Source organism: Zosterops lateralis, assembly GCF_965231275.1.
Source record: "Zosterops lateralis genome assembly, chromosome: 7".
Classification (NCBI taxonomy): domain Eukaryota; kingdom Metazoa; phylum Chordata; class Aves; order Passeriformes; family Zosteropidae; genus Zosterops; species Zosterops lateralis.
This window is the reverse complement of record NC_139767.1, coordinates 36,557,873-36,582,975: the sequence shown is the minus strand read 5'-3', so window position 1 is coordinate 36,582,975 and position 25,103 is coordinate 36,557,873. Positions and strand designations below refer to the sequence as shown.

General features: G+C 38.1%; 1 protein-coding gene across 7 annotated transcripts in view; it reads right to left on the bottom strand.

The window, feature by feature from the left end:
- The window catches only part of MBD5 (methyl-CpG binding domain protein 5), a 110,898-nt gene that overhangs the window by 24,939 nt on the left and 60,856 nt on the right, over window positions 1-25,103 (bottom strand). For 3 of the 7 annotated variants that reach the window (XM_083865661.1, XM_083865659.1, XM_083865660.1), the window contains 6 exons: window positions 20,514-20,653; window positions 17,368-17,555; window positions 13,008-13,065; window positions 5,069-5,756; window positions 1,384-1,486; window positions 796-976 (listed from right to left, as the gene is read on the bottom strand). In XM_083865661.1, coding sequence (XP_083721787.1) covers window positions 796-976; window positions 1,384-1,486; window positions 5,069-5,181 — 397 coding nt within the window. In that variant the 5' untranslated portion in view covers window positions 5,182-5,756; window positions 13,008-13,065; window positions 17,368-17,555; window positions 20,514-20,653. Of the gene's footprint in view, window positions 1-795; window positions 977-1,383; window positions 1,487-5,068; window positions 5,757-13,007; window positions 13,066-17,367; window positions 17,559-20,513; window positions 20,654-25,103 lie in introns of all 7 variants that reach the window. The other 4 variants (XM_083865663.1, XM_083865665.1, XM_083865662.1 and 1 more) reach the window with 4 other exon arrangements.

The following is a 25,103-nucleotide window of genomic DNA, read 5'->3' as shown; positions in this document are numbered from 1 at the left end:
TGGGAGGAGCAATGGGCCAGGTGTTGTCACAGCAGTGAGGGGTGCAGAGAGCTCTCAGGCCTTTCCCCAGGAGTTCAGAAATAAAAACTCAGCCCCTTTCCCTCCTCTGTCCTGCCCACTGGATTTGTAATTCTCTTCAGAATCTTGTGATCCTGACAAAGCCTCTAATTTTGGATGAATTTCTGAGTTAGGAGCAGTTTCAGTGTTAACTTTGCTTTCACTCCAGGTCTCAGGGAGCCTCCCCTGGTTTTACAAGGTTTTGATCTTTTGTTTGGAGAATACTTGTCAACTTCAGCCACCAACAAATTTCCTTTTTTTTTTTTTTTTTATTGATGGGGATAATTAAAATGCTAATCCATGTTGGTGGCCAAAAATAATCCTTGAGAAATGACAGTGGAGATCTCCTCTTGCTGTCTATTCTCTTTTACAATACAATTTCCCATTTAGCCAAGTCCTTAGCCACATCCTAATCCCTTCATAATCACTTTATTCTGCTCCTCTAATTTCCCATGTGACAGAATATCAGACATATTACTACAGTTCCAAAAGATGAGAGCTAATGTATTTTTCTTTTGTCTAGAACAATCTGATATCTTTTCCAAGAAAATCATGCTCTTAGTCTGGGCTGATCTGCTTTTTAGACTCATTTTTCTATCTACCTCCATCTCTGATTATTCCCTTTATTTATTCCTCCAATCTGCTTATTTCTGCACTCAGAGTCAGACTTTCGGGGTGGTTTTGCATAGTAATTATGTGTATAAAAATCAGATTATTGCATGATCTCATTTTACTCACTTGTTCCACCACCAGGACTAGTTAGAACCAGTGAAGGATGTGGTGCTTCCATGCTTTTATGAAGTGTAGCCACAGCAATAATTTTCCTTTTGTGAATGCATAGTTTGGTGACATCTTCGTCCGCTTTGACATCTTCAGCAGTTCTCTGCTTCACAGCAGCTCCAGGATCAAAATTAAAGACCTGGCAGGGAAAATTCCAGCGTTTAAAAGAATCACTGCAGGCAACAAAGTCATTGAAATTAAGAATTTTATATGGAGTACAGAGGAATTTTCCTCTCTTCCTGACTGCTCCTGTACTGCCCATGAGATTCCTTGACAGGATGTTTGGAAACAACAAATTAAAAATTAATTTATTTATAATATATTCACATTAAAAGATTCATTATATATAAATATATATTTATAATAACTGAGTCAGATCCTCTCCAAGAGGGGCTAGGGCAGAGGGGAGCTGAATTTTGTATTTTAAGGTCTAACTCTGAGTGGACACCACTTATTTCAGAGATGACCTGAACAGAATTTGAGTCTCCAGCATGGGCAGCTGATAAATATCATTGCACCCAGACCCAAAATGATGCTGTGCTTTACCTTGGGAAGAACAAGAGGACATTCTAGGCCACACTTGCACGTTCCATCAGTCAGCAAGTAAGTCTTCACCTGCTCCAAGCAGGATAATAAAGACCCACTGGGACTGCAAAGGAACAGAAATGATGAATATGAGCTCTTGGATAGGTCAGGATTTGTATCTGCTCACAAGGTAAAATCCTATTTAATTTTTTTTTCTCTTAGCACTTCTTGCTTTTATTCAAGAATTGTGATAATACTTGCAAAAAAAAAAAAAAAAAAAATCCCACCCAAAAGATATTTCAAAGGAAACAAAAGTGTTGCAGCTGGGTCTCTTTGTTGCACAATGTTTGGTTTCATTCAGCTAAAATTTCAACCTTCTCGCTTGAAAGTAAGAAATATTCCACCAAGGAGCCAGGCCAGGGAGCTCCTGATAAACTACACTCGGATTTCTCCAACTCCCACCAGAAAATCATTATCTGCACATCCCAAAATAGGGCACTGGGAACTCTGTTACGGCAAAATCACTAATTCATAAGAGGAAAAAAAAAAAAAAACCAACAACTTCTCGTGTCCCCAGCCTGTCACTGGCAGATTGCTCTTTACTGCTGAACTGTTTATCTGGAATAAACCACTGGTTATTAATGGCAGCTGTAAATAGCCCTAATTCAAACAAAAACAGCTCAAGTGGAATAGTTTGGATCACGACAACACTCCTGACTCAAAATTCCAAACTGTGACGAACTTTGGGGCTTGGGATCCAACACATAAACACCTCACCCTGCACGAGAACAGAGTCTCATCTAAAGCAACATCTGCAAGTGACATTTAAAGTCCTGCTGACAGTTTAAATAAGTCATTTCTTTGCCAGGCGTGCCCTGAAATAGTTATTTTTGGGAGAAGTGCTCAGGTTGAATCTGTGCAGCGGTGACAGTTTGGAGGGTGAGGAAGATGAAAGAGCAATCTAAAAATAAAGGTCCAGGTTTGGTCAGGAGTCAAACCTTCCCTGCCTGAAATCCTTGGGGAGCAGGGAGAAACTGCTCTTTACTTTTATTTTATTTTAATTAAAGCAGGATCCTGCCTGATCCCTTTGGATGTTCCCACCTGTCCTGCTTGTGCTGAGCCCAGGCAAACTCCACACTGGAGTTTTCCCAAAGGAGAATCCCAGACTGACATTTCCTCTGGTCCATCCTCTCTACACCCAAAAACTCTCCAGACACTTTCTGTGATCCTTAAAAATCTGCTGTTAAAAGGCATTTCTGGGAATATGCTCTGGAGCGAGGATGTGTTTTATTTGCATTGGCTAAAAAAGGCGACTTTTCCTGGGGTATTTTTAGAAAGAAGTGATTTTAAATAACCTTGCTGTGCTGTTTGCCTGGGCACACACAACCACTGCAGGCTCCAGGAGATCCTGGAATAAAAAGGAGTGTGCTGCCAATCAGTGAGTGGAAAGGAAGGTCAATCCACTGAATCTGTGGGATCCAGCATTCCTACTGCACTCACATGCAAAGTTATTTGTCCACAAAACCCAACTAAATTTTAAAAAGGGCCATTTTTCCCCCGTTTCTGCCTCAATCCTGGGCAGAGCTGGAACTGCAAAGTCTCTTTTTTGTGTGTGCACAAAGTTATTAACACTTCTGTAACACCAAGGATAATCCACAGCTTCCTTTTGTAAGAAAATGCCACAAAATCATGGAATTCCAGACTGGTTTGGGTTGGGAAGGACCTCAAAAATCAGCTTAAAAATCTGGTTCCAGCCCTGGCATGGGCAGGACACCTTCCACTCCCCCAGGCTGCTCCCAGCCCTGTCCAGCCTGGCCTTGGGATGATTTAGGCTCTATTTAGCAGCTCAGTTTTGCTAAGAAAAGCCTGAGAGTCAACTCAGTGCTTCGACCAGGTAATGAAAACCAGTTTAATGAATGGATTTAATCTTGATTTAAGGCAAAGCAACTGCTGACAGCTGACAGGAAAGTGTCCGTGCCTTCCGAGGAGGCACAAACAGAGAGTCTTTATTCAGCTGGGATCATCTATTCCACTTAAATCATGTCAGATCTTAATATATCCACTAATTTTCCCTGGGATAGCTGTGGAGTCAATATTGTTTGACCTTTCCTTGCCTCCATGAAGGCTGTGCCTGCTGGCAGGGCAGTGAGGAGCTTGTGGAAACTCGATCCTGGAGGATTCAGCTGCACTCAGAGCCCTGTGGATGCTCCATGTCAGGCAGATTGGATTTTTTTGGATTTCCACCCTTTCCAATCAACACATCCTGCACCTAACAGGAGTGGCAAATACTTCATCAGAACATCTCAGAGAAGGCCACCAGAAAATTCACTAAAGAATAAAAAAAATACATTGGAAAATTTGTTTTGAGCTTCACCAAAGCTGGTGTGTAAAACTCATTAGGGCTGGGGGAAATGAAGTTTAAAAGCTGGTGGGATCATCAGACACATAAAAATACCAGAAAATTCACCAAAGAAGAAAAAGATAAATTGGAAAACTTGGGAAGAGGGCAGGAATGAGCTTCACCAGAACTTGCAAGGGCTGGGGGGAAAATGAAGTTCAAAAGCTGGTGGAATCACCAGGGACACAAAAATACCAAAGCATTATTTTCCTGATGTCTGAATATAGAGATTATTGGGAAAAAAACCCAAAAAAACCCCCTAATCCACAACTTTTCCTTTGCCATTTATCTGTGAGTGAGGCAGAGGTTCAGTGAATTAATGAAAAACACAAGGGCAGGGTGGTTTCTCCTGCCATGGCCATCACTGACACGGACTGGCTTTGATTCTGCTAATGGAGAACACGAACGAGAAATCCTGGAATGCATCTGATCCTTTCAGGTAGTTTAGTGTAAAACTGGAGTGTGCTCTGGCTCATTAAAGACTTTGTATTGGTAAAACACAAAATGTTGGGAGATGTGGTTATTTTAATCACAGAGCAGTGGAAGAAATTTAAGCAAGTAACTGACTGATAATCACATAGACTTGTGTGATGCAAACCCACATTTTATAAAGCTGACTTTGATCTTTTCTCCAATAACATTTAATTTAGGCTCTCTTTGTCTGAACACATTTATTTCACAGCAATTTCAATGCATTTCTTCGTGACCATTCCAGGGTGAAGCAAACAAAAATCCAATAAGCTGAGAAAATAAACAAATAAAGTACCTAAAACTTTGGATTTAGGTTTATGTTCTTGGTTTGTTTTTTTCCTCACGTGAGAAATGTGAGGGATCCATTAAAGTTGGAGAACATCAGTGAGAGTGAACATAGAACCTTCATGGGTATTAAAAAATGGGTTTGGAGCTGAATGACTTGAATTTAATTTGAAAAGAATCACAAAATCATAGTATAGTTTGGGTTGGGAGGGATCTAAAGCTCATCCAGCTCCAATCCCTGCCCAGGGACATCTTCCACTGTCCCAGGTTGTTCCAAGTCCTGTCCAACTTGGCCTTGGACACTTCCAGGGATCCAGGGGCAGCCACAGCAAATCTGGGAATTCCATCCAGCTCCTCCTCACCCTCCCAGCCAGGAATTCCTTCCCAATATCCCACTTAATCTACCCCTCCTTCAGCTTTCCAGGGTGATCTTGCACTTGAGGAGCAGCTCCTTGATGTTTTTGAGCAGAAGAGAGGAGCTGGGTCAGGAATGTCCTGCACCTCCTGGCCAAAGTCCACCAAACACCAGCCCAAGCCCCTGAGTGACCTTACCTGATGTAGAGAACTCCACTCTGGTCCACCCTCCGCTGCCAACCAACGGGAACTTGCACTGCTGGTGGCCCTCCATCCGTGTCCCCTCCGTCACACTCCTTCCCACCATTCATTTTCCTGTTTCTGGTTATGAGTCTTCAAAGATATCAACAGTAAGGTGATATCCTCTTACTACATGTCATCCTGGCCTCCCAAAGCAGGCCCTGCAGCACAGCTTTCCCCAAATCCTACAAAGTGCATCGGGAGGCTCCAGCTCAGTTTGAAACCAAGTCCTCAAAAGTGGCCATTTTGGTTAATGAGTCACTCTCCCATTATAATCCACATTAAATATGCAATGTTTAACTCCTTATATATTCATAAGGATGAAATATATAGATAAAAATTAGTGCTTCCAACTGGGGAAAATCATAATTCACCAATCCTTTGTTACCTGTCAGAAAGGAGAATGGGGAAAAGGAGAATTTCTAGTTCAACAGCATGATGGCTCCAAGCTTGATGACTGTCTAAGATAACTTGTGTTTCGTGAAAGCTCGTCTCATTTTTATAAACATGAGTCAGATCCAATACCTCCAGGTATCACACCCTTTATATGCCACATTCTTTTTAGTTTCTTTTCTTTATCTTCTGGTCATGATCCAAGTTGTCTCCTTGAGTTTCTTTGCTGACTCCTTGGCTCCAGTCGAACGGCCTGAAAGATACAGATGTGGGGAAACACATGAGCCAGACACCGTGGATGGCATGGATGGAGTGATCTGTCCATCCATCCATCTGCCCATCCATCCATCCATCCATCCATCCATCCCTCCATCCCTCCATCCCTGTCCATCCATCCATCCATCCATCCATCCATCCCTCCATCCATCCCTCCCTCCATCCATCCATCCATCCATCCATCCATCCATCCATCCATCCCATCCATCCCTCCATCCATCCATCCATCCATCCATCCATCCATCCATCCATCCCTCCATCCATCCCTCCATCCATCCATCCATCCATCCATCCATCCATCCCTCCATCCATCCATCCCTCCATCCATCCATCCATCCATCCATCCATCCATCCATCCATCCATCCATCCATCCATCCCTCCATCCATCTATCCCTCCATCCCCCCATCCATCCCCCCATCCATCCCTCCATCCATCCCTCCATCCATCCATCCCTGTCCATCCATCCCTGCAGCCTTTCAGCCCAGTGCAGTTAACTCAGGGAGATGTTTACAGCTGCAGCCATTTCCAGAGCTTCAAATCAAAATTTCAAATGTCAATGGAACCATCAAAATAAGGCTCGGAGCAAACAGAATCCTGCCAGCAGTTTCTATTTATACTGTGGATGTAATTGAGCTACATCTTAAAAGCTACAAGAGTGCAACTGCTGTTAAATAGTTGATGTGGAGTTTGGGTGAATTAAGGGATGCATCTTTTCACTGAATATTTTCACATATGCTTCTGTTCAGAACTATCAGCAGATGACTAAATTAATGCCCTTTAAAAATTGTTTAGAAAACTGAATGAATTTCATGTGAAGGAAGCTGCTTCTAGGCTTTGATAATATCCATAAAAATGCAAACCTCCTGCCTTTCGATTGAATTAAAATAATCATCTCACCAAAAAATTGGGTAATAAAAAGGGAAAAGCCGGCAGCAGTGACTGATCTCTGAATACCTCTGAAACAATCTGAATATCCTCAGGAATAATTCCCCTCAGAGATTTTCTCTCCTCACAGAAGTTGTGTCATTCCCCCCCCTAAAATAGTTTTTTCAAGGTGAGACTTAACACTCGAGACTGGACATTTTATTAAGGTGAGACAAATGTGGAATATGGGATTTAAATAGTAAATACACCAGAAAAAAAAAGCAACAATCCTAAATTCAAATACAGGCTAGCACAGATGACTGCTGTAGTAACATCACCAGGAGATTTTATTTGGAATCAGGTGTCAATCCTGCCTCCTTCCCAACACTAACATTATGCCAACATGTTAAAACATAATAAATGTTATAGACCTGACTGATTTTAATAAGAAAAAGGTTTTTTTTTTAAAGCCAGAAATGAAACATAAAGACATTTCTGCAATAACACCACATTACATCTATATTTAACAGTAATAACAGCTCCTTCCTTCAAGACCACTAAAGGAAAACTACAGAGGCATAAATATAGTTCTGGAAAATGTTCCCTTAAGTACCCTCATGCAGAACATTCCCTTTAGAAGTGCTGCTTAGAAATTTAAAGTTCCAAATGCTCCAAAAAATGTAAAAACCCAAAAACCTCACCAGGTTATTTCCAAGGATAAAATGAGTGGTTGGTCTGAAGGGATGGAATCTAAAGACCAGGGAATTGGCCAAAGGTTGGAATTTTTGATCCTGGAGGTTTTTCCCCAACTTTAATGACTGTGTGATTTCAGATTCCCTGCAGGATGAGGATTCTGGAATGGGATGTGGTTCCACTTTCCCAGGCATCCCAATGGGATGGAATCCTTGGCCAGCCCAAGGTGGGGAAGGGACAAGGGGCTGGGGAAGGTCACAGAGAATGTCCCATGGACACCTCGTCGTGTCTCCCATCCAAACAATCCACCCTTTAATCTCTCAGAACACACAAATAAGATTTGGAGAGCTCCTGGCAACAGTTCAGGCCTCGCTCAGGTTTTCAGTTCAGAATTTTGGGGGTTTCAGTGGTTTTATCCTGATTAAGGAGGGAGCAGATGAGGTTTTATCAAAAGCCAGAATTTACCTTATTGCTGAAAGCTGCAGTGGCATTTTTACTGTAAGTCCCCTGGAAGGCTAAAAAAGGTTAAAAAAAATATCCCTGATATTCTGAATTAATTGAGAATTAACCTTCTGTAATGCAATAAAATCAGAAAATTTATCAAATACTGGGAGCACCCAGTGCAGGGGAAGTTGCTCATGTCTCAGCCCAGCCTTGCTGTGCCTCATGTTGCTATTTAGGGCCATTATGAGCAAATAATATCCAGCAATTGCTTATTTTTGCAAGAGACACCTCAAAGTAACTTTTTTTTTTTATTTTTATTTCTACAGGTTCTGCAGGGTCCTGCCTGAGCTCTCATTCCACCTCCACCACAGGATCCTCACATCTAATCAGATAAATTTTGTCTGGACTGCACCTGGGGAGAAAGAGGACTGAAAAAAGCTTAAAAAAAAAAAAAAAATCACTGAACTGTTTAATCTGTGGGAAGTATTTAAATACTTATTTATTGTCTGGATTTCAATCTGTTACATATGATATGAATAATATTGATTTTATTAGTAAGTGGACGTTGAGCCAATTAAGACAAATTTTGAGAGGTTGATATTGCAAATCATGGAATGGTTTGGGTTGGAAAGCAAAAAAAAAAAAAAAACAAAAAAAATTATTTAAAGCCCATTTTGTTCCACCCCCAGGGACACCTTCCACTATCCCAGGCTGCTCCAAACCTCTGAGTAATAAATTTTTTTCCTCTTCAAATAGAATCTAAATCTCTCCCTTGTCCTCCAAATACTTTTGATGCTCCATTATATTTTTCTTACATGAATTTGAAAGTGTCCAAGAATTCCATGGAGCCACAATCCCACTTCCCACCTATGGAATGGCCACTTTTGGGATGTAAAACTTTGCAGACATTTGGGAAAAAAAAACCACCAAATGCTGCTCAGAGACACAAATTACAATCTCATTTTCAGGGCTTTCCTTTCTAGCACTGAAAAAAACCCTCCAAAATGAGAAATGCTCTGGAATCACAGTCCTGGGGGTTTCAGAACTAATAAAGAAATTTCAGCTTCTTAAAAAGCATCACTTTCAAAGCACTCAGTGAAAAGGAGTTTTTATTTAGTCACCACTTGCACGTTATTAATCTGTTTAAGTCTATCAAAGCAATTAGCCAGGATTCTCCTGTATCATCTAATTAGATACAAATGTTGCATCATTTTTTTTTTTTTTTTTTTTTTTTTTTTTTTTTTTTGGGAATGCTTTCCCAGTTTGAAAAGCAGAGTTCTCCTGACTAATTAGATCAGTGGTGAATTCTTTATGAGGGCTTATTTTTAGGCCAGTGATTCAACAAACAAAAAGTGCCTCAAATAGGGAGGAAACCTTGAATCCTTCAGGATTCTTTTCCTTGGGGTGGTGTCCAGGACCATGGCCCAGCTCTACACATGATTTACTCATGATTTACTCATGATAAACATGATTTACTCGTGATACACTCTGGCCTTTGGGATAAAAACAGATCTCTCTTGTAAATACAGAATATTAACAATATTTTGCCACAATCAGAAAATTGCTCTGCGCTCAATGACAATTAAAATGAGAATTTTAAATTGTCCCAGTGTAAAACTCACTTCACATCAGTCCAGCCACGCAGCTCTACACATGATTTACTCATGATTTACTCATGATAAACATTATAAACTTGTGATATACTCTGGCCTTTGGGTTAAAAACAGATCTCAGTTTTAAATACAGAATATTAACAATATTTTGCCACAATCAGAAAATTGCTCTGAAAATTAAAATGAGAATTTTAAATTCCCCCAATGTAAAACTCACTTCACATCAGTCCAGCCAACTCTGACACTGAGTTATTTCTAACTTTTAAAGCAGTTTTCTATCTATAACAAGGTTTATATTCTCTTATTTTACACCACTGTTGATGCTGTGGATTTTTTTGGGATTGGGATTTTACCACTCCATGAAATAATTCAGGAACATCTGGATGTGACCAGGTGGGGATTTGCCACAGGTTGGACTCAGCCTTGGAGGCTTTTTCCAACCTGGATGATTCCCTGGGAGCCACAAGGATGAATTCACCCATAAATAACAAAAATCCAGGAGGATTCCAGGTCCCTGTCCCTGTTCTCCACACCCCATGGATGTTCCCCAGCTCCCAGCACAGGGATGGACAGAAACATCTGGAATTTCTTTCCCCAAGCCTCCAAAATCAGCCACTTCAGCCCTGCTGCTCAAATAAAACAACACAAAAATGATTTTCATGGAGGAAAAAACCTGATTTCTGTCCATGGGATCCAACTGATCATTAGGAACACGTCACATAAATGCCTTTCCTTGGAGCATTTGGGATCAGGGTGCTGTGAGTGATCAGACAGAAATCTGATTTATAGGGAAAAATCAGAGTATCCTCAGTTTTGGAGATTTAATTGTAAAGTCATCCAAGGCGATGGATGGGCTGAGCTGGGAAGGAGCAGGATTCTTGCAGCACCAATCCCTGAAATCTCCTCCCAGGATGGATTTGAACCCATTTCTCTGTGCAATTCCCAAAGCTGGGAGCAGCTGAGGCTGTCACTTCAATGAGAGAGTGGATAAAATCCATTCTCCCAAGATACAGAGATCTCTGAAAGGCTTTGCACAAAAAAACCACAGAACAAACCCAAAAAAACCCAAAAAACCCCCCCAAAAAAACCTCCCCAAAAAAACCCCAAAACCACAAAAAAACCCCAAAACCACAAACCCCCCCCCCAAAAAACCAACCAAACAAAAAAACCCAAAAACAAACAAACAAAAAAAAAAAGCAGGAAAGTAAAAGATTTTGTTTTTAACGTTCATCCCTGGCTGTTCACTGTGGATTCATTAATATTTCTCTATAATTTAATTATATTTATAGTTAATTTATATTATCTATTATCTATTATCTATTATCTAATATATTATATATCATATAATATAAATATATATTTTATATATTATATAAAATATATAATATGTAACTATATATAATATATAATATAATTTAACTGATATTATATACTATATAATATTATAGAATAATTATATATAATTATATATTATATAATATATATTATATAAAAAGATATAATTGTATATTAAAATAAACATTATATAAAATATGTATTATATATAACATATGTTAGAATATTATATTGTATCTATATAATTTTATATTATCTATTATGTAATTAAAACTTATAAATATATTTATAATATATTTATATATTATAAATAAATATATTTATAATATATTAAATTTTATTCCATATATTAAATAAATATATTTAATATATTAAATGGAATATATTTATTTAATATATCAATTTTTTATTTAATATATTAAATAGAATATATTTAATTGTACTAAATATATAATATATATTTAATATAATTAAATATATGTGGAAGGACACCATGGAAGGACACCCAGGATGCTCTTCCAGCATTTCCACATGAAATTTTTTCTTTCCAAAGGAAACAGGTCAGAACTGCAGGGGACACAGACCTTCTCTGATTGCAGCACTCAGATTTTGTCAAAATTCAAGTTAATTTTTGGTGTACACCAGAAATCAGCTAAGAATGAAGTCACTGTTACCCAAATTTCCCAGGAAAATGTTATTAAATGGAATAACAGAGCAATATGTTAATGAGAAGTGGAGAAACTTCATATCCACTTTAATTTAGGAGATTTTGGAGAAAGAAATGAAGAATTTTCTTTTATTTCTCATGTCTCAGGCTCCCCAAAAAGCTGATATTAATCATCCCAGTTCTGTAATGGTTTTATAATGAAAATTATATGAATTTCAGGAATCATTGATGGAGAAAATGTTCTGAAAATGTCGAATAAAGAGACGCAGAAATTGAGGAGGAAATGACTATTTGTGAGGGTTCAGTCCTGCTGGGAATTACTGACTTAGAGGTTACCAGGGAAATGGAAATTTGGGGAAATAAAGATTAAATTGAAAAGAAAAATATATATACATTTGAACTGAACTCTTTTAAAAAACCGACCATGAAAACTCAATTAGATTTCAGCCAATTAAAAAAAAAAAAAAGGAAAAATATCAAAACTCCTGGAAATCTGGGGGAAAGAAATAACAATTTTTAAATAGCCCTATATCTCTATTAATTTTGAGACCAAAACCGAAGCAAAAAATAGCAAAAAATTAAGAAAAAAATGGCAAAAAATGAATTAATAAATGGCAAAAATGAAGCAAAAAATGAAGCAATAAATGGCAAAAATGAAGAAAAAAATGGCAAAAATGAAGAAAAAAATGGAAAAAAAAAGAAGCAATAAATGGCAAAAATTAAACACATCCTCCCACGTTTTCAGTGCAGAGATTTCAATAAACAAAATCAACCTCCTTTGTATCAGGCACCTGAATTTGAGCAATATCTCAATAATTTGAATTATTCAGCCCGAGTTCCTGTGCAGGGGAATGTCAAAAGCGTAGCAAGAATTACAAATTAAACCCATAAATTATGTTTTTGTGCCAAAGTAGTGACTGGACTATTTTTAGAGCTTTGGAATTTTATTTTTTTTTTTCTCCAAGTGCCCTTTTTTTTTTTTTTTTTTTTTTTATTGAATTGTGTTGCTCTGCTCAGCAATTTCCCTGATGAAAATACGCTTAAGGTATTAAGAAATATATGGGAACAATAAAAAAAATCAGCACTTGAGACACCTCAGTGCAAATCTTTCTGTCTCATCTGGAATAAATGGAATAATATTGGAGAGTCTGGACTGAAAATCTGATTAATTTCTCCATTAGCAGATAATTATTACTTATTAATTAAATGGAGAATTATTTGGAGAAATTGGCTCAATTATTTTATTTGAGTTTTTTTAAGGAAAAAAAATAAGATGCAAAAGTTCATGGATATTTAAAATAATAATTAAAAAAAAAAAAAGATTTTAATTCTTTTAAATGGCAAAATGTTTCCTTCTTGCTCCAGCAGAGATTTATTAGTTCTGAGTTTAATCATTCTGAAATCAATCTCGATGAAGATTTGTATCCATGACCTTTCCTTCCCCTGCTCACTCTGCTCTGAGTCAGCTTTTTCCTCAATTCACCATTTCATTTCAAAAATTCACCTTTGTTTTGTTATTTAAAAGCCAAAAAAGCCCATGTAAAAGTGATTTTTAATGTGTTAATTAAGAGTAAGGCAGGGGATTGAAATGAAAATAAAAAATTCCTGACCTTTTTCCTCATTAAGGATTAGATGGAAGGTGGCTCTGCTCATCTTGTTCACTCCAAGCTGGAAAAGAAACAGTTAAAAACAGAAAATAAACCAAAGTGAGCAGCACACTCCGCTCAGGATGTTAATATTCCAATATTAAACGACTCTTAATTATTTTTTCATATTTATAAACACTCAGGAAGGTTTCTTAAGATAAATGATGAAATAACTATTTCCACTTCTTGTTCTGTACACATTTCATTTCTGTCAAACACCACAACATGGGAAAAAAAATCATCTAATATTTAAAAAACTGCCAATATAGGATTTATTTTTTACAAAAATCAGCTTTACTCCATTTAATCTGAATTCTGGCAACACACATGATCAAAATTCTTGCCCCCACTAATTTTAAATAAAATAATTTTTTTAAAAAAGTGTCTGGCTGCCCCAATCCCTTCACTCAGATTTACTTTTCATCCAGCCAAGGTATTTTTAGCCCCCTAAAAATGAGCAAAGTGTCTCAAAGTTGGTGTCTGTGTATTTTGGGGATGAATTTTGACACAACAATGATCAGACGTGTCCACACCATCACATTAATAAAGAGAAATTTCTTTGGCCAATAAAGGGTGAGGAGTGGAGTTTCCTGGAGAATCAAAAAGTTGATTTTAGGATAAATCACCAGAGCAGGGCTGGGGAAACATTCCTCAGAGGGGATTTGCCATCCAAACACAACAAATTTATTTTTAAATAAATTTAAAATTGCACAGCAAAGTGGTGATGCTCACAGGTGTCCCTGGCTTTGCTCTGATTTTCCTGCATGAGAAATAACCCCCAAAACAGACAGAAAAAGTTTGATTCTCTTCAGAAGGAGCTGAACAAATTTATTTTTAAATAAATTTAGACTTGCACAGCAAGGTGATGATACCTGATGGTGCTGCTCAGCTCTGCCCTGCCAGGTGTCCCTGGCTTTGCTCTGAAAAACCTGATTTTCCTGCATGAGAAATTCCCTCCAAAACAGATAAAAAAAAGTTTGATTCTCTACAGAAGGAGCTAAACAAATTTAATTTTAAATAAATTTGAACTTGCACAGCAAAGTGGTATCTGGTAGTGATGCTCACAGGTATCCCTGGCTTTGCTCTGATTTTCCTGCATGAGAAATTCTCCCTCCAAAACAGACAGAAAAAGTTTGATTCTCTTCAGAAGGAGCTGAACAAATTTATTTTTAAATAAATTTAGACTTGCACAGCAAGGTGGTACCTGGTGGTGATGCTGTGAAAAACTTGACTTTCCTGCATGAGAAATAACCCTCAAAACAGACAGAAAAAGTTTGATTCTCTTCAGAAGGAGCTGAACAAATTTATTTTAAAATAAATTTGAACTTGCACAGCAAGGTGGTACCTGGTGATGATGCTCACAGGTATCCCTTACTTAGCTCTGATTTTCCTGCATGAGAAATTTCCCCAAAACAGACAGAAAAAGTTTGATTCTCTTCAGAATAAGCTAAACAAATTTATTTTTAAATATATTTGAACTTGCATAGCAAAGTGGTACCTGGTGGTGATGCTGTGAAAAACTTGACTTTCCTGCATGAGAAATAACCCTCAAAACAGACAGAAAAAGTTTGATTCTCTTCAGAATAAGCTAAACAAATTTATTTTTAAATATATTTGAACTTGCATAGCAAAGTGGTACCTGGTGGTGATGCTGTGAAAAACTTGACTTTCCTGCATGAGGAATTCTCCCCAAAACAGAAAAATTTTGATTCTCTCCAGAAGGAGCCAAACAAAAGGGTGAATCAGAGTCAAGCTTGACAAGAATAAGAGAATTCTCCAGCAGCTCATCAAAGCAGGGAGAAGAAAAATGAGAGTAAGGCCCACAGGCAGCCAGAAATGAAAACCATGTGGCCCTTCAAGGATGCAGAACATCCAAGAGTTTAAGAACAAAGCTCCAAAAAGAAAAGATAAGAGCCTGGACAATAGATAAGACAATACATATCTTAACTCACAACTCCAACAGTTCTTTATTCTCTGAAAGTGGCCCAAAAAAACAACTCTGGAGTTGGCTGATGTTGATAGTGAGGATGTTCTGCTCCAAAAAGTGAATTATTGGAGGGAAATGTGGGCAAAGAGCCACTCAGGGAACTCTTTATCACGAGATATTTAATGTTTGTGCTGCAGGTATTTATTTCTAATGTTCCTCTGCAGCAGATCCTGGACTCTGCCGACTTCCAAATCTGATCCCAAAATTCATTCTATTTGAAATAAGAGCTTTTCCAAGCTTTTTGTTTAAGAAAATAAAAGTTCTTTGGGTTAATTTTTCAATCCCTTCAAATGAAAGGTGTTGTCAAGAATAGAAAAGGTTTGCAGGGAAATGAGATAAATTTAATTTCAAAATTAATGTGACAGAATTAAACTGAGGATGTGAATGAAGATCTCAGGAGAACAAAATTCTCAGCCGATGGCCAGTGGGGAAGGTCAAAATTATTGAAATTTTCTCTAAAAGCTCCTTCTTTGTCTGTTTTTAAAAGTTTCCTGACAGTGAGAGATAAAATATCCCACTTTTCCATCCATATTTGCAGTGAGATATGAGATAAAACAAAAAACTTCCTTGGCCTGTTTTCTCTTTTCACCTTTCCTAAATTCCACTTGGTGCAAACTGAACTTGCTTTTTACTTTTCTTTTTTTTTTTTTTTTTTTTTTAATCCACAGAACAACCCCCCAGCACTGCTTTGATAAAACCCTCTTATCTCTTTTTTTCTGCCCATCCTACAGTGTTCCCTTTTTTCCTCCAATAAACAAACCCAGCCCTTTCAGCTGTTCTTTAAAAACCTTGATTTCTAAATCTGGCACGGGCTGGTTGCTCTGCTTTGCATTCCTCTGGCTAATACCAAATCAAGTTAAATTTATTTCTTCAGATTTAATATTAAATTAACTAAAATTTATTTTAAAATAAAAGAAAGAAGAAATATTTTAAAAATTTAGTTTTATTTTTTATAGGTTTTTTTTTATTTTAATTATAAGGTTAGGTTTGGTATTGCAAAACACCTCCTGCCTTTGATACAAACATACCCCAAGAAAATCTGGGATGTTTTTAAGGAATGAAGAGATTCCATGGGAAGGAGAATCCTAAAAAGGTTGGAGGGACCTTAAAGCTCATCCCATCCCACCCCTGCCATGGGACCTCCCACTGTCCCAGGCTCCTCCAACCTGGCCTTGGACACTTCCAGGCATGAGGAATCCAAAACTCCTTTGGGAATTCTGTGCCAGGGAAGAAGAGATTTATATAAAATTCCACCAAGGAATTTTGGGAGCTCTTGTGTCAGTTCTCCCTAATCAGGGACAGCTCTCAAAAAAAAAAAAAAAATTAGATTCCAAATGAGTTGTGACCATCAGTGATTCCCTGGGAATGCTGCACTCATCAGCTCAGAGAGGATCAGACAGAATTCCACATTTCCTCTGGAGAAAAAAAGTCCTGATTAGAATGAAAATGTGTTTAAAATCTTCCTTTTGATCCAACAAATATTGCACAGCCACTCCAGTGACTCACTGAGATGCCCAACGCTATTGTAAGATGTAACTTTATTTAAAAATAAAAACACACACACACACACATTCCTTCAACTGGGCCACTTCAGATTAGGGATCTCTTCAGCCTTTTCTGGAGGGATTTAAAAAAGCTTTGGAGAAATCTTAAAGCTATGGAATTAGCCTGGTATTTATAGCTCCGTTTCCAAGCGTGTTCTTTGAGCTTCCTGGGATGTTCCTTTTCTCCATCTGCTGGTTGTTGACACGGTGTAACCTTGTGTTTGGATGAGGAAAATCCAGAAGAATAAGAGCAGCTGATTTGATATTTTGATGGAGAGGTCTGGCTCCATCTCAGGCAGCTCCACTTTGCTACACCAACATCACCCAGGGCAGGAATGGTGCTGTGGATTTTCCAGCAGAGAACTGGAGTTCTGTTGTTTGATGATGTCAAAATTGATCACTCACCAACCATGACTAATGCTCCAGCTGAATCACAGCAGCACAAAATGGGGAGGTTTTCCCCATTTAAAATGTTGGGCTTCACGTGCTGGCTGGATAAAATCTCTTCAGTTGAGGTCAGGAAAGTTTTTTTTTTCTTTGTTTTCTGATCAAAAAGTCCGTGTTTGGGTGCACTGTCTGCCTTCCACCAAGGCATGAACTGCTGAACTGTTTAATTTTCTACTTCAGCACCATAAAATCTTGAAGATGCCTGATCTTCTGTTTGTTTTTTAATGTTGCCTCAAATATTTTATCTTAAAACTTCACTGTCTCAGTGTAAAACTACTAAAAAAAAATAAAAAATTCCAAACTTCCCCAACTCAATAAATACTCTGATTTACCTTGGAATACTCACCTACATTGCTTCTCATGGTCTCTTGCTTCAAGTTATCTCGGGGAATCCTTTTAGGCTTTTTAAAACTCCTGCTGCACTTTGAGCTTTGCTTTAGACAGTGTCCTGTGGTGCTCTGGAGGATGGGCTATGTCCATTGGGGCCGGCTCCTTGCCTCCCTCACCTGAGGAGCTCCTGCACCCCACTCACATCTGCTGGGACAACCACAGGGTTTCAATTAAAACAATCAGCCAAATGCTTTCATTCCACTTCCCCTGATTGCTCTGGAAGCCCCATCACAATTACTCTGTGGTGCAAACAAAGCGAGATTTGTTTCGCGGGAACGGCTTTGGCTGGAGCTGAAGATGCCTTTGGAGTTGAGCTGATCCACACAAAAACCCTCCTCCAGCTAAAAAAAATCTGAGTTTTGGAGCTGTGATGCTGCAAAAGGCATTGGTGAGGTGGAAGGTTCCACCAGCACCTCTGATGAGCTGTAAATGATGAGATATAAATGAGGTATAAATGAGTCTTGGCTCAAGTAAAGGACATTGGTGAAGCCCCAGTTGGAACAGAAGCTGTTGGATCATGGAATCACAGAATGGTTTGGGATGGAAATGGGTTTGGAAATGGGCTGATTGCAGCTCCTGGACACCTTGCACTAGTCCAGGTTGCTCCAAGCCCCATCCAGCCTGGCCTTGGCTCATTATTCCCCAACACCTGCCTGTTCCTGGGCCATTTCTGTCCTTCCTGAGAACTCTGATCCCTCCAGCACTGCTGGAATTCCCTGCTGGAATCTCCCTGACCCCAAGAGGAGCCAACAGCCTGCCCAGGACATGGAGTCCATTAATTGGATTCTTCCAGAGGTGAAATGGATTATTGAGGTTAAAGGAATATCCCAAAGAGTTCATGGGGCCTTTAAACCCTCAGATCTGAGAGTCTGAGGACTCAGCACAGGCACAGTTGGGCATCAAATTCACAGTAATTGGGGATTTCACATTTTTCCCCCCAGTAAATCTTCATTAAAACCAAATGCGACATCAATGATTTTTGAATCCTTCAGAAAATCGGAAAGAATTAGTTCTGATTTTCGAATCATCTCTTTGGAATCTCTTTTAAAGCCATTTGTCATGACAGTGAAGGTCTGGGTTTGTTGTGAAAACCTTCTCCTGTCACAGAAAACCCTGACAGAAAATGGGAATGAAAAATTGCAGATAATCCAAACAATCAGGTTATAACACAACCCTGTGACAACAAAAGTCACAAATGCACTGCCTGTGAAACCAAAGACAGCATTTCCCATGATTATTTAAATATTTTAGTGAAGTCTACAAGCAAAACCTGCAATTTGGATTCACTGATTTCATCAGTATCCCCAATTTAACCGGGTTTTCAATTGATCTGCCCAATTTAAGTGCAGAATTAAAGCTCAGCATTTTGTAAAAAAGAGCATTAATGATTCTTGGTTGTCTCAAACTGCATTTACCAACCTGGCAGAGCCTTTCAGGAATGGGTTTTTTTTCACATGCAAGCTACTTAAAATAAAAATTATTAACTCTGTAAAGTTCTTCCCCAATCAATATGATTTTATAAATGACAGCTTATAAATTATGAATATATATTTAGGTATCATTAAGGGCACTAGAAAACTTCAGTGTTTTGGCTCTATAAAGGGTTTACCTGTTCTTAATACAGAGTATTAACAAGGAACATTCAGTACATAAATATTATTGAAAATACAGATATTGTTGAATGGAAATATTTCAAAATACGAGCATTTTATGCAGGTTATTCATATAATTATAATTTATCTTCACAGTAACAAAAATAGACAGAAAGATGGTATAACCTACCATTAAAAATTTGCATAAAAATGTATTTCAGATCATAATTCCACTAGGGATGCAACAAACTTCACATAAAATTATTTATTAATGTTTAAACACATTGAAAGGTATTGATCAGAGACATTTTTATGAAGAATTCCCCATGAGCACAGAATGCTAATCACAGCAACCACTGTAAAACTCCAATTTACTGGAAACAATTCCAATAGATGGATGAAAGAGCCCAAGAATAAAAACTAAAGTCATAGAAGGGCTTAAAAAATCTGGGTCATATGGCCAGGGCTAAGGACTGGAGGAGCAGAAGGGAAAGGATCTTCCTCTAAAGGCCTTGAGAAATCAACAGCAAAGATTCAGAATTCATTCAAATTAATTTTGAATTTATTAAATGGCAACAATAAATTAATGATAAAATTATCTGTATTGAGCATATGGAAATGGACTTACACAGTGATTAAAAAATTGTTCTTTTTTTTTTATTCCATGCACATCTCTAACTATAAACTCCCCAAAAAAGTTGCAGGAATTCAGTGGTGACTTTATTTCTGGGGGAGACACATCTGTTTTTTCAGAGCCTTTTGCTGTCTCCTTCCTTTGTGAGCTCCCTATTTACATAACAAATCTGTGCTGACAGATTAAAAAAATCCTGTCCCCATCTAATCTCTCCAGATACAAACAATATTCTTAACAACTACTGCATTTGGAGGATCTAAAATTAAAGATACTTCTTATGAAAAATACCAAAAAACTGTTATTCCTGTAAGAGCAACAAACTGAACTTTTTAATTGTGTGCTGTCATAAATGAGTAAAAAAGAAGGTGGCAGTCAGCCAGTTCTCTTTTGGGTTTTAAATGCATTTCTTCTAAATCAAACAACTTGATTATTGGCTGTTTCTCAGATTATTTTCTTATTTACTCTGTGGCATAACTGAAAAAAAAAAATCTCTCCTCCAAACCACTTAATTCCGAATTAGAGCCATGAAATCCATGCTGGAAAATAAGAGCAGCAGCTTTTGTTTGGGAGAGAATCCAGTTCTGTCTGATTTTCTTTACAGTAATTGTTATTTTTGTTTTGTTAAGGGATAAAAAAGTCACACCAAATTATATTTATTAATTGTACTGTCTTTCATTTGAGAGAAATTAGAGAATTCAGAGTGGTTTGGGTGGGAAGGACTTTTTAAATCTCATAATTCCCACCCCTATCATGGGACACCTTCCACTATCCCAGGATGCTCCAAACCCTTTCCAACCTTGGACATTCCCAGGGAATGGGAATTCTCATCTCCCCTGGGCTGGTCAGAAAGGAAAAATAAAGAGAGAATTCACCCACCTGAAATCAGGAAGACTGGTGGGTGTAATCCTTTAGGATTTGATGGTTCTCAGAACTTTAGGGGAAGAATTAGAGAAGTGCTGTTTCTTCAAGTCTTTTTGTGGTTTTTGCCCGTTTTGTTGCGATAAAGCCTCTTCTTCCTGCAATAAAATATAAATTGTTGGACTAAAGGGAGGTTTGCAGAAAGGCAAATTATTCCTGAGCTCCCTGTGGAAGGATTTCTGCCTTCACTGTCCATAGAAACAGAATTCCCTGAAGTCCAGGCAGGCTCCAGGTCTGGCCATATCCTCCCCTCCTTTACCCTTGGAGAGAATTCCAGGCTGTAAAAACAGAGCCCACACAGCTGGAGAATGGAGAAAAAGGACTTGAAAATGAGATATTCTTGAAAGGATCCACCACGAAACTCCAGAGAACCAAAATAACCAAAAAGACGCCCAGTTTTGCTTATTTATATACACACATCTCTTTTTATACACTCACACACATGGACATTGCTATAAATTAATATAAAAACCCCTCAAAGTAGTTTAGAACCATTGAAAGTAGGTTAGAGACTCATAAACTTTTTTTTTTTTCCCCAAATGCTTTGTAGATTTTGTCCCTAAAGCAAAGAGAATTCTGTGCCTTGAACATGGGAGGGCAAATCATGACCTTGGACAAATTGTATTTTATTTTATTCCTACAACCAGCATAAAAAATGAGTGAAAATACACACGATGTGTCCGTGATTATTGGAGTGACCACAGAGCTCAAAGGATTTTCAGGTTTCCTAATTCAGCCTCAATTCAGAAGGTCTGGCTTAAATCAAGGCTTTGCTGTCTCCTCAGCACAAAGCCTGAAAATTTTGGGGACACCAGATTTTTTTTCCTTATTCCTCCATTTTTCTGGAGTTTGAGGGAATTTCTGAGGAGGGAATTCCTGGGGAGAGAATTTCAGAGAAGGGAATTCCCAAGGAAGGAATTTCAGAGAAAGGAATTCCTGGGGAGGGAATTTTCAGGAGAGAATTCTTGAGGAGGGAATTCCTGAGGAGGGAATTCTTGAGGAGGGAATTTCAGAGAAAGGAATTCTTGAAGAGGGAATTTCTGAGAAAGGAATTCCTGGGAAGAGAATTTCAGAGGAGGAAATTCCCAAGGAGGGAACTCCCAAGGAGGGAATTTCAGAGGAGGGAATTCTTGGGGAAGGAATTTTGAGGAGAGAATTCTTGAGGAGGGAATTCCTGGGGAAGGAATTCCTGGGAAGAGAATTTCAGGGGAGAGAATTCCCAAGGAGGGAATTTCAGAGAAGGGAATTCCTGAGGAAGGAATTCCTGAGGAGAGAATTCTTAAGGAGGGAATTTCAGAGAAAGGAATTCTTGAAGAGGGAATTTCTGAGAAAGGAATTCCTGAAGAGGGAATTTCTGAGAAAGGAATTCCTGTAAAGAGAATTTCAGAGGAGGAAATTCCCAAGGAGGGAATTTCAGAGGAGGAAATTCCCAAGGAGGGAATTTCAGAGAAGGGAATTCCTGGGGAAGGAATTTTGAGGAGAGAATTCTTGAAGAGGGAATCCCTGAGGATGAATTCCTGGGGAAGGAATTTCTGAGGCGGGTATTTCCAAGGAGAGAATTTCAGAGAAGGGAATTCCTGGAGAGGGAATTCCTGGGCAGGGAATTTCTACAGAGGGAATCCCTGAGGAGCTGCAGCCCCTCACTCTGTCAGAGGCCACATCTCCTCCCTGTGCTCCAGGGCTGCTCCCTGTGTCCCTCCTGGCTGAGCCCAGGAGCCGATTTGTGTATTTCTGCTGGATTAGACTTAACCCAGATCCCTCCCTAATCCCTGAGCCTGCAGAAACGCTTGGGCTGGACCAGCCACGAGTGGCACACGGACAGGAATCACAAACTCCAAGTGGAAAGAGCAGCAGCCACTTGGAGAAATCCAGAATATTTGCTCATTTTATTCCTGTGGCACTGAAAATCTCCTCCGTGTTCATGGGAGCATCTCAGTGTATTCATTGTTTAAATAAAAGTAATGTTTATCTGTTTGTTTATCTTCCTAATTCTAAATTTTAACTGCTGCAATGCCAAAGAGCAAGGGGAAATACCTAAAAAACTACTGTTGGAAACAATATCCTTGCCTTCATCCTGATCAGAATTCCCATCTATTCTCCAGTATTTGCTAGACAGGGGATCTGGAGAAAATGAAGTTAAAGCAGAACAGATGGCAGAAGAAAAAGCAGCAGCAGCTACCCCACCTTCCAAGGCTACCTTTGCAGGAACATATGGCCTTTTCCTGGGCTTTGCTACCACAACAAGTTGGGCAGATGAACAGAAGTTCAGAAATGAACTGGAGCTGCCTGACGACACCATTGAGAGGAGCACGTGAAAAAAAGTGAAAACTCCAAGAAAAACCAAAAAAATCAGGCAGGTTTTTTTTTTGAGAAGTTAATTCAGGAATCAGGTGGAAAGGCCAACAAACTATCACAGAGCTTTAAATGACGTGCTACATCGTTATAAATGGAACAAACTGATGTATTTCCTTTATGAATGTGATACATACATAAGGCTAACATACTAACATATTTACTTTACATATGTGATATGTAGATTTAAGTAACATTTTTCAAAGGTTTGGCAGTGCTGTCATTTGAGTGGCTGTTGCTTTGAGCACATTAAGATGTAAGAAGGGGATATTATCTATTTTTTGTGTCTCTAGTTACAGGGAAAAAAAAAACCAAACAAAAAAAAAGAGATTTAATTTGCAAGAGGAAAAAATCAGACACCAGTTTAGTCAATATTTCAATCCTATAAATCTTGAGTAGTTGATACTTCTGCCTGCAGTTTGAACATTCTCCAAACCTTGATGAAGTTGATACTCAAGATTTAGACCAAAAAAATCTGGAGAATAAAGGTCTCTGCGACAATCACAGGTCCCAATTTATTTTGGTTTTCTCAAAACATCTTAGAATTAAATTTGATAAATAATTTGCAAATTATTTTCATTCATCTGTAATACAGCACTTTGAAAACTTGATTTGTTTCCCTTTGCATACCTGGTGTACAAGCATTGCTGTTTTCTGGCTCACAATGGAAATGTAATCAACTTTTCTCCTTCACTGATCTTTAATTTAATATAGAGATAACTGAGCAACTGATGAGAGCTGAGAAGACAAACAAAGAATTTGAGATCTGTATAATGCAAATTTGTCTTTTCTCCTAAACAACTGTTGCTAAAAGTATAAAAATAATGAGTTGGTAAAAAATTTAGTTGTTACTACTCCATACTTTCATATATTTGTGTTGATCCCAAGATCAGAACTTTTTTCCATTTCTCCACAACAACTCTACCAATACCTGGAGAAAAACACACCCACAGCATAAGGAAAAGAAAAATATACCTGGACTTTCAGAGAAATTTCTTTTCAGAGAAAATTCTTATCAATTTGAGATCTGTATAATGCAAATTTGTCTTTTCTCCTAAACAAATGTTGCTAAAAGTATAAAAGAATGAGTTGGTAAAAAATTTAGTTGTTACTACTCCATACTTTCACATAAATATATTTGTGTCGACCCCAAGATCAGAACTTTTTTCCATTTCTCCACAACAACTCCAACAATACTTGGATAAACACACCCACAGCATAAGGAAAAGAAAAGGATACCTGGATTTCAGAGAAATTTCTTATCCCAAAGCCCCAAACTCATTAGGAGAGAAGGAATTTCATGCAGCAAGCCACACCAACAGTTTATATTTTTGCCTCGTGACACTTTATCATCACGTAATAAAGTGTCTTCTTTTAGACGTGACATTATGCCATTGTTTAAAATTAAATCCTCCCCAAAGAAAATAACATAAACCTCTCTCAACCGTGTTACTTCTTATTTAAAAATTCTTGGCACTGATCTCTGTAAACTGGCAAATCTTGATTATTTTAAACTCTCTTGCAGGGCAGATGCTGCCACGGGAGCAGAGAGGAGACTCTGCTCTGGATTTGGGCTCCAACTGAAATTATCCTGGAACTGGGAAGGCGGAGAAAACCCAAATTTCCAGAGAAAGAGAAGGAATTTTATCCCAGCTCCACCCCTGCTGCCTCTGTGGTTGTCACTCCACTTCCTCTGAGCAGTTCTTTCAAAGTGATGCTGCTAATTAGCACAACTAATTGTCCAATTCATTGATAAAAGTATCAGGAAGGTGTTGGAATAATCCCCAGGCATGAAGCTCCTAAAGCAGAATTCAGTCTCTGGAATTCTGATTCTATTCTTGCGAAGGTTAATGGATGGTTTCCCACTGAGTTTAATGTAATTCACACTGGATCACTCCTGAGTCTATATTTATATAAAAATGCCCTACTATTTCAATCTGTTTGATCATTTTAAAAATATCCATCTTATTTATTCAGAAATAGAGCTCGAAATTCTATAAAAATTTAGCCTAGGATTGAATGAGTTTTCAGAAAGCTTTGAGAGATTTTATAAAGTTTGGTTTTAAGGTATTTCTAAGTAAATGGGACTAAATAATCAAATATTCCTCTGATTTTTAGAAATATGTGTATCACAACAGCACTAAGGACAAAGAGAAATATTAAATATCATTAATGACAAATGTAGCAAATGTTACT